General features: G+C 37.8%; 1 protein-coding gene across 1 annotated transcript; it reads left to right on the forward strand.

Annotated features, from left to right (window-relative positions):
- Positions 1-190: 190 nt before the first annotated feature.
- LOC121268228 (starch synthase 3, chloroplastic/amyloplastic-like) lies at positions 191-20,939 on the forward strand. Its single transcript, XM_041172396.1, is given in 18 exon segments — positions 191-541; positions 1,047-1,110; positions 1,200-1,370; positions 1,373-2,536; positions 3,276-3,490; positions 3,911-4,085; positions 4,088-4,180; positions 5,121-5,296; positions 5,698-5,805; positions 10,897-11,006; positions 11,798-11,903; positions 12,436-12,606; positions 17,290-17,418; positions 17,502-17,684; positions 18,060-18,191; positions 18,309-18,420; positions 19,651-19,774; positions 20,569-20,939. Coding segments are annotated over 18 exon segments (3,489 nt in total). The 5' UTR covers positions 191-415; the 3' UTR covers positions 20,699-20,939.
- The last annotated feature ends 1,714 nt before the right edge of the window (positions 20,940-22,653 follow it).

A 22,653-nucleotide genomic window follows, 5' to 3' on the forward strand; every position in this document is an offset into this window, starting at 1 on the left:
GGATACACCATCACGGACTATCAAGGTACTACTTGAGATATTAACCTTTCGATATTATCTCAAATTCGAAGATAAATACCGGGACAAATTCATATTGACCGTCGGATATCTCATGAACATAGATCGACGGTTCGTAATGAAAGAATGGTTGATAAATGTGCATAATTACAAGAAAACAAAATACTATACACATGGCTGGAATTCTAGAACAATACTTATGCGGTTTAGCTGGAATTCTAGAAAATACATATCTCGATTTTTGTTGTTATTTAATAATTTTAAAATGCACAAACTTCGAGAGGGATCAGCTACCATGATCAATCAGAGGATGTTTTTTTGCTGATTAAAAATTGTGGTCACTGTACTGCAACAAGAAGAAGAACAACAACCTTGCAGACCATTCTGGGAAACAGCTATGGAGGTGGCTTCGTTAACACAGAGGCCACTCAGTTGCAGAACAGTGTTTAATAAGAGGGGCTACGTCAACCTCAAACCGTTTCTGGGGTTCTTTCCTCATGGAAGAATCACTCACTTTTCACAGGTAATTGGGTTATGTTTATGCATTGCAGTGCATAATTATGTGTGTCATATGCATGGATCTTCTTGGTGTTTCTCTTCTCTTTGTTCCAGTGGGTGGTGTTTGATTTTGATGGCACCCTTGTGAGAGTTTTTGGTTATTTAACGAGAGATGTTGTGGATTTATTTTAATCTGATATGGGATAATGGTAAATTGTTTGTTCAAGTTCTGCTAATGAGAATTTAGATATTGGTAGGTTTCGTTTTCTGGAACTCTTTGTCGGGTTATTGATTAATTTGATAGCTTTGTTGATGAAGTTCGTGTTTCTCGTTTCTGGGTCTTTATCACTATTTGATACTGTGTAATAAAAATATAAGATCATATTTAATTACGTTTTGTGAGTATTTGTTGGAGCATTAACTATATCTTACTCGTGGTGATAATCTAAGAATAAATACAAAGTTAGGGACGTAGCAATGTTAATTACTTCTCATATTAAATGTATTTGAGCTATGCCTTTTGGTTTCAGTCTTGTTCGTGGCCGAAAGAGTGCCATGGAGTTGGGGTTTCATCTCAAATTACTGCTAGTGCAGGTTTGCTAGCTGGCACTTTTCTGTTATGGTTAAAAGTTAAAATCTTGACTCTTCTATTTCTTTAAATTTTTGCTCTGCATTATGGGCAGATTTTTCAAGGAGGAGGCCAAAGAAAATATCAAGTGCAAGGCCTAAAACCCCTGCTGCTCCAGAGGGAGTCATGCCAACAACGCCAGTAGGAACGAGCACTCAGAAGAGGGATCAAAGAGATAGTGAAGAGAAAGAGGTCTCAATTGCTCCAACATCCAGCGAGCATGTTGCCCCAACAGGAGTACGCTTGAAATGAGAGTTGATGCTGATGAAGAGGTGCCTCTTGAAGATTCTCGAGAGGATAGGGTGGAGGAAGAAAGATTGGATGAAAGTATTGGGGAAGCCAATGAAATATCATCAGCAGATAAATCACCAGCTATAGCGCTGAAAAATCAAGTGGTGAAAAATGGAAGTATATCTAGAGTTGATGAGGATATGGCAGAGTTAGGGAAGACAGAAACAGGTTTAAAGAGTGATTTTCAGAACATTTCTGATGGAATGGCTTTGGAAGAAAGAGACTTGGATGTTCCCAAGAGTGATGTCACAAGAAAAGATAAACATGAAACTGATGAAAAGATCAAAGAAGCTTCTCTAAAATTGAGGTTGCAGATGGAAGAAAATTTGCGGAAGGAGAAAATTGAGATGCTCGGCGATGAAAACTTCTTAAAAGGGAATAAACTCTTTGTTTTTCCGCCACTGGTGAAACCTAATCAAGATATTGAAGTTTTCCTTAATAGAAGCCTCTCCACTTTAAATAATGAGCCTGATGTTCTGATAATGGGAGCCTTTAATGACTGGAGATGGAAATCGTTTACTATGAGGTTGAGCAAAACACATCTTAATGGGGATTGGTGGTCTTGCCAAGTTCTTGTTCCCAAGGAAGCATACAAGATCGACTTTGTCTTTTTCAATGGGCAAAATGTCTATGACAATAATAATGAAAAGGATTTCTGCATAATGGTGGAAGGTGGAATGGATGTGCAAGAATTTGAAGATTTCTTGCTTGAGGAAAAACGCAAGGAACTAGAGAAACTTGCGAAGGAGCAAGCTGAAAGGGAAAGAAGAGAAGAGGAACAGAGGCAAATAGCAGCAGAGAAAGCTGCAAGGGAAGCTGATAGAGCACAAGCAAGGAATAAGACTGTTAGGATGCGGGAAGTTTTGAAAGAATTGATGAAGAAGGCTACAAGGTCTATTGATAATGTTTGGTACATAGAGCCTAGTGGGTTTAAAGGTGATGATCTGGTAAGGTTATATTATAATAAAAGCTCTGGCCCTCTTGCTCGCTCAAAGGAACTTTGGATTCATGGGGGGCATAACAATTGGAAGGGCGGATTGTCCATTGTTGAAATGCTTATCAACTCTGAAGAAAAGGATGGCGACTGGTGGTATGCTGATGGTAGGTGTTAGTAAATATATATTTTTTCTTAAGTATGTTAGTAAATTTATTTTCTTTATTCTTTCTAACATTTCACTTCCATTATCTTCAAATTATCTGGTTGGAGTGACTAATATAAGGTGAACATCCAAGATGGCATCAGTTGGCATCCATCCATTGTTACACTTACCTGCTGGGACCTCTTGGACCACATACATCTGAAACATGCAAAATATCATTCAACGTGGTGGTGCTGTCAAAAATGAATTTTGTGACTCCAAACATGGACACATGATACCAATCTTTGAGAGTGATATGATCCCTATCAGATGAGAGAGAGAGAGAGAGAGAGAGCAGATGGGAAGTTACACAAGCATATGCCCACACGTGCACACGCGCGCGCACACACATACACACACACACCAAAAGACATGTAGGAAAAGTGTTTCACACAAGGGAGTATATATTTAACAAACCCAGGCTAGGAATTACTTTTCAAACTTCCCTCTCCTTTTCCATGTCCATGCATTTTATTTCACATTTGAGTCAAACTTTGCATGAATTTAAAGGCAAGGAGTGATAATTTTCAGCCAAACCTCAATTTGCAGCGAGTTGCTTGGGTATGGGTACCTGATGGGAGAGGCGATTGTTTATATTTTCTTGCATTTTTCAGGGATCAGGTTGATTTCCCTTATGGTATTTGTAATGCATGTTATAAACTTCTAAGAGAAATAATAGCGAGCAACTTTAATTTTTGCAGTTGTTGTACCTGAGCGAGCACTTGTCTTAGATTGGGTTTTTGCTGATGGGCCACCTCAGAATGCCATTGTGTATGATAACAACAACCGCCAAGATTTCCATGCTATTGTTCCAAAACGCATTCCCGAAGAACTGTATTGGGCTGAGGAAGAACACCAGATATTTAGGAAACTCCAGGAGGAGAGAAGGTTAAGAGAAGAGGCTGTACGTGCCAAGGTCAGTTTAGAAAAATCTTTTGTCCAGAATGATTTGTTTGGGACTTTGCCCTATGTGATAGAGTGAAGATACAAGCTTTTGCTTTCTTGAATGAATAAAGCATACTTGGGTCATTCTTTTTCTATTCTCAGTGCAAGCACAACTAAGAATAGTGTACACAAATATTGGGTGACTACTGGTTATCATGGCTCAGATGCAGAGGATGTGGACCACCAGCTTGATATCTGGTCTGGTGGTTGCATCCAGTGTTTGTGCTCCTTATTTATAGTGCGGGATTTGTGGGCTAATTCCATGAGGTTACAGATGGATGCCTGAGATATCATTCATTGTCTTCAATTTAGACTAATTGTAACTTATCTTTTCTGAAAACTTTTGATGTTGCCTCTTATTCTTCTCCTCTCTGTGCTTCTCCTGCCACAGACTGAAAGAACTGCACTTATGAAAGCCGAAACAAAGGAAAGAACTTTGAAAAGATTTTTGTTGTCCCAAAAGCACATTGTCTACACTGAGCCTCTTGATGTTCAAGCAGGAAGCGCTGCTACAGTTTTCTATAATCCTGCAAACACAGTTCTGAATGGTAAATCAGAAGTTTGGTTCAGGGTTCCTTTAACCGTTGGACCCACCGCAAGGGTCCATTGCCACCACAAAGAATGTTGCCTGCAGATAATGGTACTCATATAAAAACCACAGGTAAGCTTATGTGAGTTTTAAATGTTTTAGTTTGTGTGCTAAATAGAGATTTTAAGGTCACGAAGAAGTAGAAAAGAGAGTAGTTAAATTCAGAAATCACACACGATGCCAATATATAATTGGTTGGGCTTTAAAAAACCTACATTCACTGGCAAAGGTGATCAAATGATTTCCCAAGTGTGTCAATTTCTCTTGAATATTAAAGGAAGTCTTGAAACATATTTACTTGGGTTGAATGAATCTTTTACACATGCATTCAGCACGTAATCCACAAATCACATTAAACTTAAGGTCAAATAACCTTGAGAATAGCAACATTTTGAACATGACAAAACCTAGTAAATCCAAAATATTCACAATAGAGTAAATAGTAACAATTCTTGCTTTTCTAGTGTTCAACATATGCTTTTCCTAACCCGTTTCCTCAGCTGAGTCTGTGCAAGTTTAAGATATCTTAAGGTCAAGATGCCACCATGATGATAAAATCAACATCCATTTTGGAGGTCCCATTCTTGCATGACTCATAGATTTTCGTTCATAAGATGATTTAGAGCCTTCTGGCACACTTTTGGATTTTGACACTATGAAAGGTGTTTATATTTTTGAATTTGCTGGTCTCTACCCCTAGTTTGTGGTGTGTTCCTTGATTTGGTGTAACAGTTCTATCATCACAAAAATCATGATCAATGCTCCAAAATTTGATTCAATTGGATTAATAGTATTCATATCCAGTGATGACAAGAGATCTTTCTTCAATCTGAATATTAAAGCGCAGGTACAACTTACAGAGGCTAATTATTCATCTATTAGCAAAATATGACAGTATGCAATGGCATGCACCATCATGTCACATGCACGGATCACTCTGTTCTGAATGCAGGGGGAAAAATTTTTATAGGTATTTTTTTAGGCAAATGTATCATTTATTCTGCTCTTGCAGTCAACGTTCCACTGGATGCATACGTGATGGACTTCGTATTCTCTGAAAAGAAAGAAGGTGGAATTTTTGACAACAAGAATGGCATGGATTACCACATACCCGTGTTTAAGGGAATTGCCAAGGAGCCACCAATGCACATAGTTCATATTTCTGTTGAAATGGCCCCCGTTGCAAAGGTAAGGATGTTTTGTGGCTCCTTCTCGTTATCGCCTTGCAAGTTTTTTGTGGCAAATGCTCATTGATTGCAACAGAAACCTCTCAAATTCTCTGTACTTAAGGAAGAGAGTTTAGGGTTGTTAACTGAGCACTTTAACTGAAATGAAAAAGGTATGAAAGGCCCTCCTAGTTTCCTTTTTCAATGTGAAATGTCCAAACTGACAGGGACAGAGTGAGTCTAGGCAGTGTAATGTTTTCCCAATTTAACTGCTTCCTGTTTCTAAAGGATGGTGATATTTCATCTTTCTTAACCCTACTCTCTTCTTATAAATATGTCGTCTGCATATAGTATCTTTGTGATCCAAACTGGTATCCTTGGTATAATTTTGTTTTTATCTGTCATTTATGAAATCCATGGCAGGTTGGAGGTCTTGGTGATGTTGTCACTAGTCTATCTCGTGCTGTTCAGGATTTGAACCACACTGTGGACATCATTCTTCCAAAGTATGACTGTTTGAACCTTAGCAATGTAAGCTTCATTGCTATTGCCTTGGTCTATATTTAATGTACGACTTCTTTGTGCAAGATGCTAAGTTGGTGTCTCTGAAGGTTTTTATCTTTCTCTGGCTTACTAGAAAAAGCACACTCTCTGTAGGTCCCATATGATGTGCTTTAGCTTTCTCTCTCTTGGAGGTCCAATTTGTTACAGAAATATGATTTAGGCTTAATTATTGTATTTTTAGTAATACTTTCCTTTATAGATAGATACTTTCCTTCATGGCTAGATTATGTTACAGAGATATGATTTAGGCTTAATTATTGTGTTTTTAGTAATACTTTCCTTTATAGATAGATACTTTCCTTCATAGCTAGATTATACATAACTGTCAATTAGGATGTAAATACTTACCTTGTATAGCAGATTAGGCGCTGGAAATCTAGCAACAATTGTGTAACCTCTCTTATATATATTGAAAGCAAACCCTCTGGAAAGGGTATTCAGACCAAATTGACATGGTACCAGAGCCCCTACTCTGATATTCAGCTATGGTCTTAATCACTCGTGTGTGACGGGAAGACTTTTTTTTTCTTCTCTATTTCTGCAAGATTTTCTTGCTTTGGTTGTTCTCGGATGGGAGTCAGAGCTGTCTGTGGTGTTCTAATGTGTGGGTTTGACGTTCTGGTGTCTATCGGCATCTTCTGTGGGTGTTCTCGATTCGGCAAGTTCTCTGTTCTCTGTTGCGGGATATGTCTCTTGGTGGTTTTTCGTGGTGGCTGTGCATCTTTGAGTTTGTCGGAAGTCTCTAGTGGTGACTGTGTGGTGGTTGACCACTTCTGTGGTGGCTCACAATGGTACTGGGTTCGAAGTGTTCTCTGTGTGCTATCGACACGTTGGTTTGCTGATTATTTTTCTGGGCAGGTATCAAAACTTGGGCCATCTGTTTGTTTCGTTATGCCTGCCTTGGTTTATTGCTGTTAATTGGGCTGTTTGCTACTATTTTTCTACGTACCCTTCATCATGTCTATTGAGAATACTATTGCTCGTTTTACTGGGAAGAATTCTCTTACTTGGGAATTTCAGTTTAAGATGTTTTTTAAAGGCAAAGAATTATCAAATCATATTGATAGTTCTGCTAAAGTTCCCACTGATGAAAAGAAATTTGCACAATGGGAGGTCAAGGATGCTAAGGTGGTCTCTTGGCTGTTGGGGACAATTGAGCCCCATCTTGTGACCAATCTTCGCTATTTTGCTATAGCTCAGGCTTTGTGGGACTATCTTCACCATATTTATCACTAAGATCACAGTGCTTGGAAGTTCCAATTGGAGTTAGATATTAGTAATTACAGTCAAGGTAATTTGACCATTGAATAATTTTATTCTAGTTTTATTAATTTTTGGAGCAAGTATTCTACAATTGTTCATGCTAAGGTTTCCCTGGCGGCACTAGCGGCTCTTCAAGTGGTTCATGGTGAGAGTCAATGCGATCAATTCCTGATGAAGCTTCAGCCTGAATTTGAACCTGTTCGGGCTGGCTTATTGAATCGTAATCCGATTCTTTCTTTGGATATTTGTTTGGGAGACTTATTGCGTGAAGAACAATGGTTATCCACTTAGATAGGTATGATTTCTGAAACTGTTAATGTAAGCCTATATAGCACAAGGGAGAGGGAGGAACAAGTTGCAGTGTTTCAGTTGTAAGGAGTTTGGTCATCAAGGACTATCGAGTGTGGCCTCAAAATCGCTAATCCCAAGATTTTCAGGCTTCTGTTAGGTCCTCTTCTTCTGCAAACCCCACCGTAAGCTCTAATTCATCTATTCTCACACTAGCAATGGTACAACAGATGATTGTGTCTACTTTTTCGGCTTTAGGCCTGCAAGGTACGGGTACTAACTCAACTTCTTCTTGGATTGTTGATTCGAGTGCCTCTAATCATATGACTGGTAGCACAATGGGTCTCCAGGGTGTTCGTAAGTATGGAGGCACACAAACTATTCAATTTGCTGATGGCAGTACTCTTCCTATTACTGCTGTTGGTAATTTGGACTTGTCGTTTTGCCATTTTTTTGTCTCTCCTGGATTATCTACCAATTTGATTTCTGTTGGCCAAGTGGTGGATAATAATGTGATGTTCATTTCTCTCGTGGTGGTTGTCTTGCACAGGATCAGGTGTCGGGGATGGTGATCGCGAAGGACCTTAAAGTGGGACGACGTTTATTTCCTTTACAGTTTTCTATTCCTCACGTTGTTTCTCTTGCTTGTATAGCTACTACCAATAATAGTGAAGTCTGACATAAGAAATTGGGTCATCCTAATTCTGTTGTTTTGACTCATCTTATGAAACATGTTTTTTTGGGCAATAAAAATTTGTTTTCTTCTTCTACTGTCTCTTTTGATTGTGCTACTTGTCGTCTTGGTAAAAGTAAAACTTTACTTTTTCCTATGCATGGTAGCCATGCTTCTACATGTTTTGAGATTGTGCATACTGATGTTTGGGGTGTGAGTCTTGTTATTTCTCATTGTCAGTATCGTTATTTTGTGACGTTTATCGATGATTATAGTCGATTCACTTGGATGTATTTTTTTTGTTTTAAAGCTGATGTGTTTTCTGTCTTTCAAAAATTTGTTGCGCTTGTCGAGACGCAATTTGGTACTTGTATCAAAACTTTTCCAACTCCCGCGCCGGGGGGGGGGGGGGGGTGTACATGTCTCATTCTTTCCAGACTTGAGTTCGAGTAAAAAGGGATCATTTTCCAATGTTCTTGTTCTTATACACTAAACAAAATGGGGTTATTGAGCGTAAGAATCGTCATCTCTTAGATATCATTTGTACTTTGTTGATTGATTCTTCTGTGCCTTCTAAGTTTTGGGTAGAAGCTTTATCTATTGCTGTTTATTTGATCAATCGTTTGCCTACTGTCACTCTAAATTATGATTCTCTTACCCTCGATTATTGGGTATATCTCCTGAGTATCAATCCTTTCATACTTTTGGGTGTGCTTGTTTTGTTCATCTGCCACCCGTTGATCGTCACAAGCTTGCTGCTCAGCCTATCACATGTGCCTTTATGGGCTATAGTGCTACTTAGAAAGGGTTTGTTTGTTATGATGCTTATGCAAACAAACTTCGGATCTCTCGAAATGTGATTTTCTTTGAAAATCAAGATTTTTTTCAATCTCATGTTATTTCTGATCCTCTTATTGCTTGTTTACCTGCTTTTGATGATGTGCCTTCTTCTATTGAGAGGTATAAACCAGGTATTGTGTATCATCGACGTCTTCCACCCTTTGCAACACCCATTCCGGACACTATTCCGTCATCTGATCCTGCGGTTCCTAGACCTCAGCGCTCCACCAGAGTTACACATGCACCAGATGGGTATGGTTTTCCTCATACCTCGCTTACTGCGACTCTCGACACTATTTTTGTTCCTCACTCTTATGCTCAGGCAGCCACCCATGCATGTTGGTAACAAGCCATGCAAGAAGAGATCTAGGCTCTTTAAGAAAATCACACCTGGGATATTGTGGCTTGTCCCTCTGATGGCAAACCTATTGGTTGTAAATGGGTGTACTCGGTCAAGTTTAAGTTTGATGGTTCATTGGACAGATATAAGGCCCGTCTCGTGGCTCTTAGGAACTGCTAGGAGTATGATATTGATTATGAAGAAACATTTGCACCTGTAGCCAAAATGACTATTGTGAGGTGCAGCTTACTCCGACTGGAAACTTGTTACACCAACACAAATACACGCAGGAAGTGATATCTTTGGTTGGTCTCCAATCGGGTCACTTTGTTCTTACTCCCTTGGAGGTAAATCTCAAGTTTCGTAAGGAAGAAGGCGAGCTTCTATCAGATCCATCCTTGTATCGGCAGCTTGTTGGGAGTTTGAATTACTTGACAATTACTCGCCCTGACATTTCTTTTGCTGTGCAACAAGTCAATCAATTTATGCAAGCTCCCAGACATCTTCATTTAGCTGTTGTCCGCCGCATTATCCGCTATCTAAAGGGCACCCCTAATCGTGGGTTATTTTTTCCTAAGGAGCCTTCTTTACAGTTGGTAGGGTATAGTGATGCTGATTGGGTTGGTTATGCAAATACTCGTCGCTCTGTTACATGGTGGTGCATGTTCTTAGGCAATGCACTTATTTCTTGGAAGAGTAAGAAGCAAGACAGAGTTTCCAAGTCCTCCACTGAGTCGGAGTATCGTGCTATGTCTTCTGCTTGCTCTGAAATCATGTGGCTTCGTGAGTTATTGGGTGAACTTAGATTTCCTCAGCTTCATTCTACTCCTCTCCACGCTGATAATACCAGTGCTATTCAGATCGCTGCTAATCTTGTTTTTCATGAGCGTACGAAACACATCGAAGTTGATTGTCATTCCATTTGTGAAGCTTTTGAAAAGCATGTGATTACTCTTCCTCACATTTCCACTACACTTCAAACGGCTGACATTTTCACTAAAGCTCTTCCTCGGCCTCGACATCAGTTCTTGATTGAAAAATTGATGTTTCTAGATCTCCCAACATCAATTTGAGGGGGGATGTTACGGATATATGATTTAGGCTTAATTATTGTATTTTTAGTAATACTTTCCTTTATAGATAGATACTTTCCTTAATAGCAAGATTATACATAACTATTAATTAGGATGTAAATACTTACCTTGTATAGCAGATTAGGCATTGGAAATTTGGCAACAATTGTGTAACCTCTCATATGTATTGAAAGCAAACCCTCTGGAAAGGGTATTCAGACCAAATTGACACAATTTTGGGGTGATGATTGAAGCATGTGTTGTTGTGGTTGGAATTTATTGGAGAAATGTGTTGATTCATGGGCTAATAACATGGGTTTTACTTATTTTTCCTAATTCATCTCTCTACCATCCGGCATTTCATGAATATACAATTTTTTCCCTAATGAGTAAGAAACGCTTATTAGAAACTTCCTACATATACATGTTGTAACTATTTTGAATGTTTTTGGTGTTTATAATTACATACCATCTCTGCACTTTGTTCCTACATTATAGGTTCTTTTTATTTATTCAACCTTAGTAGTCAGTACCATGTTGAATTCAATTTACTATTTATAAAACTATGTACTGTGATATAGGTGAAGAACTTTCAGTATCGCAGAAGTTATTCCTGGGGTGGGACTGAAATTAAAGTATGGTTTGGGAATGTGGAAGGCCTTTCCGTCTACTTTTTGGAGCCCCTAAATGGGTAATACTGTTTTCCTGCTACACTTCCTTTTTCTTTTTTTTGGGTGGAATGTTGTATACTCTTTTTTCTTTGTTTGAGTGCTATGTTGTTTACTTGATATATTCTACTGGTACTTATGGCTATAGGTATTTTCACCTTTTGCTCTGCATACTTGCATTTCAGGGGTTATATTCCTTTAAATCATATGAGTATTAATTCTACATTTCTTTTATTTTCTTCACTCATACTGGTACTGATAATTGAGTGACCTTGATATAACTAATTTTCTCTAGGGTTATGATTAAACACCTGAATAGCGTCCTGCAGCTTAATTGTTTCTTCGAGGCAGTATGCCACTCTCTTGATGTACCAAGAAGTTGTTTTACGTGTCAAAATTATAGTAAGAAGCACACCCAACTCTAGAATGAATGTGGTAACTTGAAGTGTGTTTTTAGACTCCTAACCATATGATCTTCAAAGAACCATTGTTTAAAGTTGCCCCTTATGCCAACATTTCAACAATATTGGAATCACCTATTATTGACTTCATTACCACTTAAACTGAAAATATTTTTTGTTTGCTCACCACAATGATACGGGATACAAATTTCATCTTCAGATGTCTGTTTTAACCTTATTTTCTTCATTTTGGGGAGTGCAATTATAATTAGGGCCCTGTTTTGCAGAATTTAGTTTATGCTATTCTGCTCAGAACCTGTTTTCTTCATTTTGCAACATTTAACTCTCATGCACGGTCTCATTCAACAAACTCCATTTTACCTGATTTCTTGATGCAATTGTTTTTCTTACAGATTTTTTGGGGCAGGTTGCATATATGGCTGTAGGAATGATGCAGAGAGGTTTGGTTTCTTCTGCCATTCTGCTCTTGAATTTCTACTCCAAAGCGGATTTCATCTCGTAAGCTCTTTGATTACAAACTTTTTCATTTATTTGGTTTACTCAAGCAATTTAATCATTTGCTTTTGTTAATGGTGAAACTTGGTTTGTGTAGTTCATTGATGCTAAACTGAGAATATTCATTGGTGTATTTTGAAGAGAGAGAGAGAGAGAGAGAGAGAGAGAGTATGAAGTTCCAATTATTCCACCTTCCAGTTTTGCCTACCATTATTGCCAAATAACTAAATTTCTTATTTAATTCATCGCTGTACATGTGTCTATGTGCATATGTATGAATGTATATAGGCATGTTTGGTATAAGTTGAAAAATCAAAGGCGGAAAACTACAACTGAATTACATGAGATAAATCTATAGTTGTGGATATCAACTTGTATAGGTAATTTTCAAGATCACCTTTTGCAAAAATACTTGGTTCTGTTTCTGCTAGAGCATGCTCATTTTCTCTAAATTAGGTTAACCTTTTCTAGACAAGGAAAACCTGAATGTTATCATTTTAAGAATATCCATTGATCAGTGTTTTATAATGGGCAGGATATAATCCACTGCCATGACTGGTCGAGTGCACCAGTTACGTGGTTGTTCAAGGACCATTATGTGCATTATGGTCTCAGTAAAGCTCGAGTTGTCTTCACAATCCACAACCTTGAGTTTGGGGCTGGCCTCATTGGGAAAGCCATGGCATACACCGACAAGGCCACAACTGTAAGCAAACTTATGATTTCTTAGGATTATTTGATCTACCTAGTTTGTGCATTTTTGTACTGAATTTTTACCAGTCAATTTCCTCCCTTCTGATCACTTTAATGTTGTTTTATAACAAATGGATGCATGAACTTCGTTAAGATTTGAGAAGTTATATTTAAATGCTTCTTTCATCCCTATATTGTTCTGGGTCATTTATTATAGTTTTGTTTACTTATTGTTGTTTGTTATTTTTTATCTAAATTATTTTTCGTGGTTCTGTTATGTTTGTTGGAATAAAGGGTGTTTAAATTGTTGCTATGAATTGTCTCTGTAATTGCATTCATGCTGAACATGGATGGTTTTGTACTGATCTATATCTATATGGAAAATTCTATACACCATACTACCATCTCACTTTCATCTCACTATGTAAGATGTGGCACATTTGTCACCACTGGATGATAAATGTGCCATATCTTAAATAGTGTGATAAAAATGGGATGAAAGTGTAGTATATAGTATTACTCTATCATTAAGTTTTACTAATAAAATAAAAAATAATGTCCAATTAATATAGTAATTCAATTTAAAATTCGCACATACATGATTCGTGACCATGTGGTGGAGTTCTATGAGCAATTGTCAACAGAATGTGCGGGATGGAGGCCAAAGCTGGATGGTCTTGTGTTTGATGCTATTGCGACTCAGGAAGTCTCTTGGTTGGAGAGGCCTTTTAAGGAGGAGGAAGTGTATGATGTAGTCAGACGCATGAGCAAAGATAAAGCTCCAGGCCCCGATGGTTTCTCGATGGGTTTCTTCCAATCTTGCTGAGAGGTGGTGAAAGCGGACATTATGAAGGTGTTTCAGGAAGTATTCTTGGTTGGAAAGTTTGAGAAAAGCCTAAACGCTATGTTTATCGCATTGATCCCAAAGAAGACTAGAGTGGTGGAGGTTAAGGATTTTCGACCCATTAGCCTTGTGAATGGGGTTTACAAAATTATATCCAAGGTGTTTGCTAATAGATTAGGGGCGGTTTTGGACAAGATTATATCGAAACCACAAAATGCATTTGTTAAGGGGCGCCAAATTTTGGATTCAGTCCTTATAGCAAATGAGGGTCTGGATAGCAGATTAAAGGTTGGCTCCTCAGGTATTATTTGCAAGTTAGACATGGAAAAGGCATACGACCATGTAAATTGGGATTTCCTATTGTATTTGTTGGGGAGATGCGGTTTCGGGCCTAGGTGGTGTAATTGGATTAGATGGTGCATTTCTACAGCCAGATTCTCAGTGTTGATTAATGGTTGTCCTACCGGCTTCTTCAATAGCTCTCAAGGTCTACGACAAGGAGATCCTTTGTCCCCACTTTTCTTTGTTATCATTATGGAGGCTTTGAGTAGGATGACATCGGCGGCGGTTACGCATGGGTTTGTGACTGGATTTCCGATTGGCGACCCCAATAGGGGCATTATCACTTTGTCTCATTTACTTTTTGCAGATGATACACTCATATTCTATGAGGCAGACCAAAACCAGTTGAGAGCTCTGAAGGCTTTGTTACTATGCTTTGAAGCAGCGTTAGGCCTGAAGGTGAATTTTGATAAGTCAGAGCTAGTACCCGTGGGGAACGTGAGTAATACTAGACAGCTAGCTAGTATTCTTGGGTGCAAGGTAGCCTCTCTTCCTATTACTTATTTGGGATTGCCGTTGGGGGCAGCAGCAAGGGCCTCATCCATATGGGATTCAATTATAGAGAAGATAGGAAGGAAATTGGCAGGGTGGAAAAGATTGTATTTATCGAAAGGTGGCCGCTTGACTCTTATCAAGAGTACCCTTTCCAACTTACCTACCTATTTTTTATCTGTGTTTCAGTTGCCTACCAGGGTAGCGGCTCGGATTGACAAGCTGTATCGTGATTTCCTATGGGGGGGATAGGGGATGAATTCAAATTCCACTTGGTCAGCTGGGATAAGGTGTGTACATCACTCTCGTCTGGTGGCTTGGGTATAAAAAATCTGCGAATTTTCAACAGGGCCCTGCTTGGGAAGTGGTTATGGAGGTATAATAACGAGACAGAAGCGTTACGGAAGCAGGTGATTGACTGTAAATATGGAAGCATGCGGGGGAGTTGGTGCACTGAAGAGGTGTATGGGGCTAGTGGTGTGGGAGTTTGGAAACACATTAGGAAAGGGTGGGGGGATTTTAGTAGCCATTTCAAATTGGTGTTGGGGAGGGGTTCTCGCATTAAGTTTTGGAGGGACATATGGTGTGGGAATGAGGCCCTAAAGGATACATTTCCAGCTATTTTTCAGTTGGCATGCAACCAGGAAGCTTCGGTAGAGGACCTTATGCTTCATATAGGGGACCATGTGCAGTGGAATGTCACATTTAGTAGAGCGGCGCAAGACTGGGAAGTGGACATCTTTGAGGCTTTGTTCAGTTTGCTTTATTCTGTAAAGCCAAATAGTCAGCAACTAGATAGGCTGTGGTGGACTCCTGCGGGTAAGGGCATTTTCTCAGTTCGATCCTTTTATAAGTCCCTTACCCAAACTGCCACCACCCCGTTCCCGTGGAGGAGAATCTGGAGAAATAAGGCGCCTCTGAAAGCGATCTTCTTTAATTGGACAGCAGCGTTGGGGAAGATTTTAACTACCGACAATCTGAGGAAGCGCCGATTAGTTATACTAGACTAGTGTTGCATGTGCAAGAGATCTGGTGAGACAGTGGCACACCTTTTGCTACATTGTGAGACTACTAGAGCCTTGTGGGTTGAAGTCTTCAGCCGGATAGAGTTAGCCTTTGTTATGCCTGCATCGGTGGTAGATCTATTGGCTAGCTGGACACTTTCGAGAGGAGCGCAACAAATCAAGGCGGTGTGGAACATGATCCCGATCTGTATTATGTGGTGTATATGGCAAGAGCGCAACAATTGGACTTTCGAAAACAAAGAGCGGTCCCCAGTGGAACTTAGAATGCTATTATTCCGTACTTTATTCCTATGGGCCATTGCTTTAGATTTTAATGGCTTGAATTTTCATGATTTTCTAGTTTCCCTTACTTCATCCTAGATAGGTTTCATCTCTTGTATACCATTTTGTGTACTTGGGTTTTGCCTATCTTTATTAATACATCTTTGATTATTTATTAAAAAAAAAAAAAAAAAATTCACACACACACACACACATTATGGTTTTCGAAGCAAGGAGTTTTGTTTCTACGAAGTCGTGGCATCAAGTATTATTTTTTAGTGGGACCCACATTTTTACATAGGGCTTGCTCATGGCTTGTCTATTTGGGGCTTGTACCTACTTGCATTTCTCTTATATGAATAGCTTTTGACTCCATCTTTTTGCTCAAGCAAAGTTACTGAGGTTTTGAAAATCAAGTTGCTCAACCAAAATTTTGGAGATCAAAATGCAAACATTAAAACTTTCTTAAATGTTATATTTATTTTATAATAACTCAGAACAGGCTAACTTACATAGATGGTTTGCTTGCTTGAGGTGTGATTCAAACTTTATTTTTCTATATTCTTGATGTATGCATCCCTATCCAAGGAAAGAGGAAGCGAGCTCAACCAGCACTAGAAGGATTATTTAATTCGATAAATTTAGTTATTCTTACACATCACAGCTATGCATTGCACATATTTAATTTAATAAATTTAATTATAACATTGAAAATCAAGAACACTAAACTAGATTAGACTTTTGACAATTTGGTGAGGAGTGGCAGGGACAGATCATCTGTTGCTGGATCAACTGCATCTACAGCTGCTCCAGCAGCCCCTACTCTAGCCACTTCCAATCCCTATGCGATTATGACTTTTCTCAAGTTACAGGCATTACAAGTGCCATGTAATTGGCTAAACCAAGGGCATTACGGCCAGTTTAAGAGCCCAAAACAGGTTTTCTTGTTACAGCTCTCCTTCGTCCAGTTCAACCAATGTCACTGAATTCTTCATCCAGGTCAGGATCTTGAAAGTCTTCCATTTCTTAATTAGAAGATCTGGCGTCATCAACTATTACATCCAAGCCAGAGACTTATCATAGTAGCCATCCCCAAAATCAAGAGAAGTGTTCATGAATACTTGGCGGGCTCCAAACTTACACTTTTCTCTGTTGCCGAATTATAGATCTTCCAGAGAAGATCAAAGTGAATGATATCTAAGCAGCAAAAACGTATGGTGTTAGTAATTCAGAATTGCTTACAGTTTTAAGTGGACACAATCAGATGGAACTGCAAAATTAGAAGTTCCCACTTTTCTTGAAGAGATATACTGATTTTAAATTTATTTTAATAAATATTGAAAAAACTAAAGTAATTTGAGTTTACAACAATAAAGGTTTGAGAGCTCAAATTAGGATTGCTAGGCTGTAACGGAAAAGTTGTTTGAAATAATATTCTTGCAAGATCATTGTGCAGAATTTTGTTAAATTTCCCAAGGAGTCAAATTAAGTAACAGATAAATGACCCTTTATACCGTACACAAATCGATAGAAATGGAATGCTTTTTCTTCTTTAGTTGGCGTGCATTTGAATTTTCATTCTCTTGCAGTATAATACTTTCTTAAGTGATTTAAGGGATACTGTTAAAAAGGTGAAAGCTACGACGTGATTTGTATTGATTTGAGTGGGGTTTGTACTTCTTATTCCTATTTTGGTTGGTAGCATCTGAGTAAGCTATGTTTGCATCTGCAGGTATCCCACACTTACTCAAAGGAGGTTGCTGGAAACCCCACAGTTGCTCCTCATCTCTACAAGTTCCATGGTATATTAAATGGAATAGACCCTGATATATGGGATCCATATAATGATAAATTCATTCCTGTAAGTGGATTACTCTCTCTCTCTCTCAACCTGCACAAGTTTTACATTTATGGCTAATTTATATCATAACACATTTATTCCAGATATCATACACATCAGAAAATGTTATTGAAGGCAAACGAGCTGCCAAGGAAGCCTTGCAAGAAAGGCTTGGTTTGAAAAAAACTGATCTCCCGTTAGTAGGAGTTATAACTCGCTTAACACATCAGAAAGGAATTCATCTCATTAAGCATGCCATCTGGCGAACCTTAGATCGCAATGGACAGGTCATCCATCTTATTTTTCCATGTGTTTTTAATTTGAACTTAGTTGATTGGTCTGTGCTACGAATATCCAATCTCATCTAGACTTTCCTCTCAGCTTGCAAAAATTGTACATGACACCATCCCTTAAATACTCCCCCCGCAACACCCCCCCCCCCCCCCCCTCCCTCCCTTCCTTCCCCTCTATTATCTATGATGTTATCAGATATAGTCTTATGTAAATGAAAGAATGACAGTTTTAATGTCTGTCATTAAGGCTAACTTTACTGTATAGTTTGAACTGGTTCTTGTTAAGAAGCAAATACTGTATTGTCATTTCCCTGTATACTTTCTTTGGTTCGAATTCCTTGTCTGCTCTGATGGAACATATAAATGCAGGTTGTATTGCTTGGTTCAGCCCCGGATCCTCGTATTCAGAATGATTTTGTAAATTTGGCGAATCAACTGCACTCTGCCCATTGTGGCCGTGCTCGCCTTTGCTTAACATATGACGAGCCTCTCTCCCATTTGGTACGTTTCCCCTGAACTCAAATGTTTAACATCTTTGTTTCTTGACTGGATTCACGGTCATCCCTTAGATCTGAAATATCACCCCGGAAATTACTGATGCCTTTGGGCTTGTGATAGATATATGCCGGTGCTGATTTCATTCTAGTCCCTTCAATTTTTGAGCCATGCGGACTGACCCAGCTCATAGCAATGAGATATGGTTCAATAGCAGTTGTTCGAAAAACTGGAGGTGTGTACAAACCTTGTCTCTTATCACACTGTTGAATCACTCAGCCATGTGTTTATGTTGTCTTTGTTGCTGAGGCGCTTTGAGATGTATGATCTCTTGTTATTTTTAGTGTTCACTTAAATTTCCAACATCATGGTCATGTTAGCACATACCTCAAGTTTTTAAATCACAGATCTGCTCAAATTACCTTTCCACTGAAGTGAGGCATGGGATTGAACAATTGTCTCAGCATCTAGGCAATTTAATTTTTTTTTTTTTTTTTTTTTTTACTTTGCCTAAGACCTAATCTAAAAATTTCCGTTGGACTTAATATTTATTGTTGGTCCACTTGCTAATTGCTTCATTTGGTTTATAGTTGTTGGGTGGGTCTGCCTATGAAGGGGATGAATGTGTGGCTTGGAGAACATTGTTGATCTACTTCATAACAGCTCTAGATTTTCATATCGTTAGTTCACTGACAGCTGCCATGACAACTAGTTCCTATGTTATTTTTCAAAACATTGCATATAATTTCTTTACAACATGCCAAAACGTGCCTTTGGCTTTAAAAGATATGTCAGCTATGTTCCATAGCAATGCTGATTTTCACTATTTGATTGAAATGTTTCTCACAAGTGTAAAGCAATTTTAACCTTTTTAATTTCCGAAACATGCTGGATCTTATTCTGACTATGTTTTCAGAGTTTCAGTTCATGTTATGGACAATAACATTTCCCTTCCATCCCTCCTGTTTTACTTTTTGCGAGTGAATGTGAGGTTGGGGAGGGTGGGTGGTTTGAAGGATGGGATAGTGTTAGTATTCTTTCATGCGTTACCTGTAAACTTGGAATTCATACGTGTTTGGAGTAGTATTCATCTCTCCTTTTTGCTTTTCATATGAAAAATAGATATAATTGTATTGAGGAATTTGCAGTGAGCTCAAAGCTTTCTCCTTCTACACTATCTTCCTTTGGACAGCTTCCACACACTTTAACGGGCTTAACTTTCATGATTTCATTGCATCTTTTCTTTTCAAAAAAGGTAAATTTTCTGATGGAAGTACATTTAATTCTTTTGGGAACTCGCAATAGCTTTCAATGGACTAAGCTTTCAATGGGTTTCTTCTCTTGTATTCATCCTGTGTACTAAGACTTCACGTATTCTTTGTTATTGATAAAATTTCCAATTACCTATAAAAAAAAAAAAAAAAGGTATATTTAACTGCCCATCTTCATGTTATTTCTTTTCTAGGACTTCATGACACTGTATTTGATGTTGACCATGATACTGAGAGAGCACAAGCACAAGGTCTTGAAACAAATGGATTCAATTTTGATGGAGCTGATGCTGCTGGTGTTGATTATGCTCTCAATAGGTGAGTCGATTTGTATTGCTAATGACTCGGAAAATGTGTTTTTTTTCCCTTAATTATTAGTTTCCAAATGCCCGTGTCTTTGTTGATTAGCATATGACCAGAGTGTGGACATAGGGCTTTTTTATAGGTGTTTAAAAAAAATGTTTTGATTGGTGAGTGTGGACATAGGGCTATTGACAGGTGTCTGTGGCATATAAACAATTAAATATAACCCGCCCTATCGATTTTCTTCATTCATAGGGTAATTTTCCTCATTGATAGGGCTGGGCTCCAACTCCGGACCCCAATTCTGAATCAAGTTGGAGATCTTTTGCGCTTTAATTCCCACCCTGAGAAGAAGCCAACTTTGACTCCACTCCGCCTTCTCAGAGTTAGAGTGGATGATCGGAGCCCACACACAAAAACAACAAAGGATACAAGATTAGTGCCAAATAGGTTCCAAAACAAATCCTAGAAACCAAATAAATTAACTGCAAAAAGCAAAAGTAAAAAAACAAAACAAAACAAATTAGGTAAGTGTGGATAGCGGGAGCCTGGTTTTGTTTGGATTTCTTCTTGGACTATGATTCCGAACATATGCACTTATGCCCAATCTGACTTGATTGGAGCATAGAGACTGGGACACAGTTTTTGCACAGCCCTACTCATTGATTGAAAGTTCTTAAATCTATTGAAGTTTCTGACTCCCAAACTAACATCCGTGGATTTTCAAGTAGGACTTTTTTTGAGTTGTCTGCACGTATTTATGCTCTTGTTTTCCTTCGAGGGATATTCACTTAGTAATGGTTTTTCAGGGCAATCTCTGCTTGGTACAATAGTCGGGATTGGTTTAACTCATTGTGCAAGAGAGTGATGGAGCAAGACTGGTCTTGGAACCGGCCTGCTCTCGAGTACATGGAGCTTTACCATGCAGCACGCAAGTGAAACAAGAAATTGATTAGTCATGGAGAGAGTGATGCAATTCAATGTTCTTTCACGTTTTTGTACAGGTTTCCATTAGAAGGTTTATCTACTTCCACATAATTCATCATAGTCAGAATAATGCAAGGTGAAGCGATGTAGAGTTAAAAATGGTTCATCCATTCTTGGCGCAGATACAACAATAGATTAGCTTCATCCACCTTTGTACCGAACAGTAATTTCTTGATCATTATCAGTTCATGCCTGGATTATGAAAATAAAGAGGCTGTTTGTTTTTGCAGATGAGATGAGATGAAAGTTAAAAATTCAATAAAATATTGTTAGAATATATTTTTTTAATATTATTTTTGTTTTAAGATTTGAAAAAGTTGAATTGTTTATTTTATTTTGTGTGAAAATTTAGAAAAGTTGTAATGATGAGATGAGTTGAGAAGTTTTGAAAAAACGAACGGAAACAAAAGAGTAAAACAATAACGAAAAGAATGGTTCTCTGTCCCCTGAGACCTACCAAATTTCCTTCATAGTTCTTCAAATCTCACCTAATTCATGTCATCTCGATGAGAATATATGTTTCTTTCATTCTCTGGACATGACAAACCATCTAACGACACTAAAAAGGTTGCTAAAAAGGTAAGCATCCCATTTATAACAAATCAAGAAATGGGTGTCCTTCATCCAATGTCGGATGCAGAAACTTATCCAAGAAAAAGGTGTTTGTAGTATTATAACATGATAAAGCAAAGTTAGGTGAGATATCGGTTATGAAATTGATTTGTTTGAGAGCACTTATTATCATGTTAACCATGGAAGCACGTGTAAAAGCTATATATGAAGCTACTGATTATTGTAATGATCACAAGTTTTTTACCATATTACGACATTACAGTGAGTTATGAAAAGTACAAAAGCAGGGTGAATCTCAGTTGAATTAAGGAGGGAGGGAGAGATCAGTCATGTGTAGAGGCTGAAACTGAGACTCACAACAGTTAGGTTTGACCTTAAATTTGTCTCTGGGTATGTGCCAGCCATTCACTACGTCAGGGCCGGCTCTTTGGGGTAAGGTTAAAATTTTGATTCAGGTTTTTTTTTTTTTTTAAAGTAAAATTAAATATTTTAACTTTTACATTACATTTTTATTTAAAAATAATTCTTATCATTTTGCAAAGTAACATTACTGATTAAGATTTTATACTATACTTTCAACTAATATCCGACTTAAACTTTATTAAAAAAAATTTGATTTAGAGAAGATTTAATCAAATCTAATTTTATAAGACATGCTTTAGACTCTTAATTAGGGCCCTTGGGGACATAACTGTTCTTAGCTATTATCTGATATTCTTAAATTCTATTTTTTCTCTTTCATTTTTTAAAATCTAATCAAACATCTTAAATTAAACTATTTTACTACTATTCACAAACTGTTTTTTTATTATTCACAGATATCCTGATATATTCTTAGTATTCAAATAAATCATTGAAGCAATTATAATCATCATTTTCAATAAAATTATATAAATAATATACACATTTGGAAAAAAGTGGGCCATTGCCTCTACAAACTACAAATGATTCTACAAAAACTTTTTATAAACACTTGAAAATTAGATTTTACTATTTATAATTTTTACATTATATATTAAACTAATAATGACAAAAAAGAAATCTATTCTTAGAAGGAGACTACCTCAAATAATTATTATGTAGGATACTTTCAAAGCTAATAATGACATAATATCTATTTGATACTTTTGATATTCTCGTTGAGTTAATTAATTTTTTTTAATTAGATATTTTTTTCTATTTAAAAAATTCTACTTGATATTTTTTTGGGGGACCTTCTTCTACTAGGTGCCTTGGGCAATTGCCTAGGTTGCCTAATTAATGGAAGAGCCGGCCCTGCACTACGTACGTGCATCTGTGCTGCATGCAGTGGTATTTGCAAGTCTGTTGAAAGA

Source organism: Juglans microcarpa x Juglans regia, chromosome 5S, assembly GCF_004785595.1.
Source record: "Juglans microcarpa x Juglans regia isolate MS1-56 chromosome 5S, Jm3101_v1.0, whole genome shotgun sequence".
NCBI classification, from domain to species: domain Eukaryota; kingdom Viridiplantae; phylum Streptophyta; class Magnoliopsida; order Fagales; family Juglandaceae; genus Juglans; species Juglans microcarpa x Juglans regia.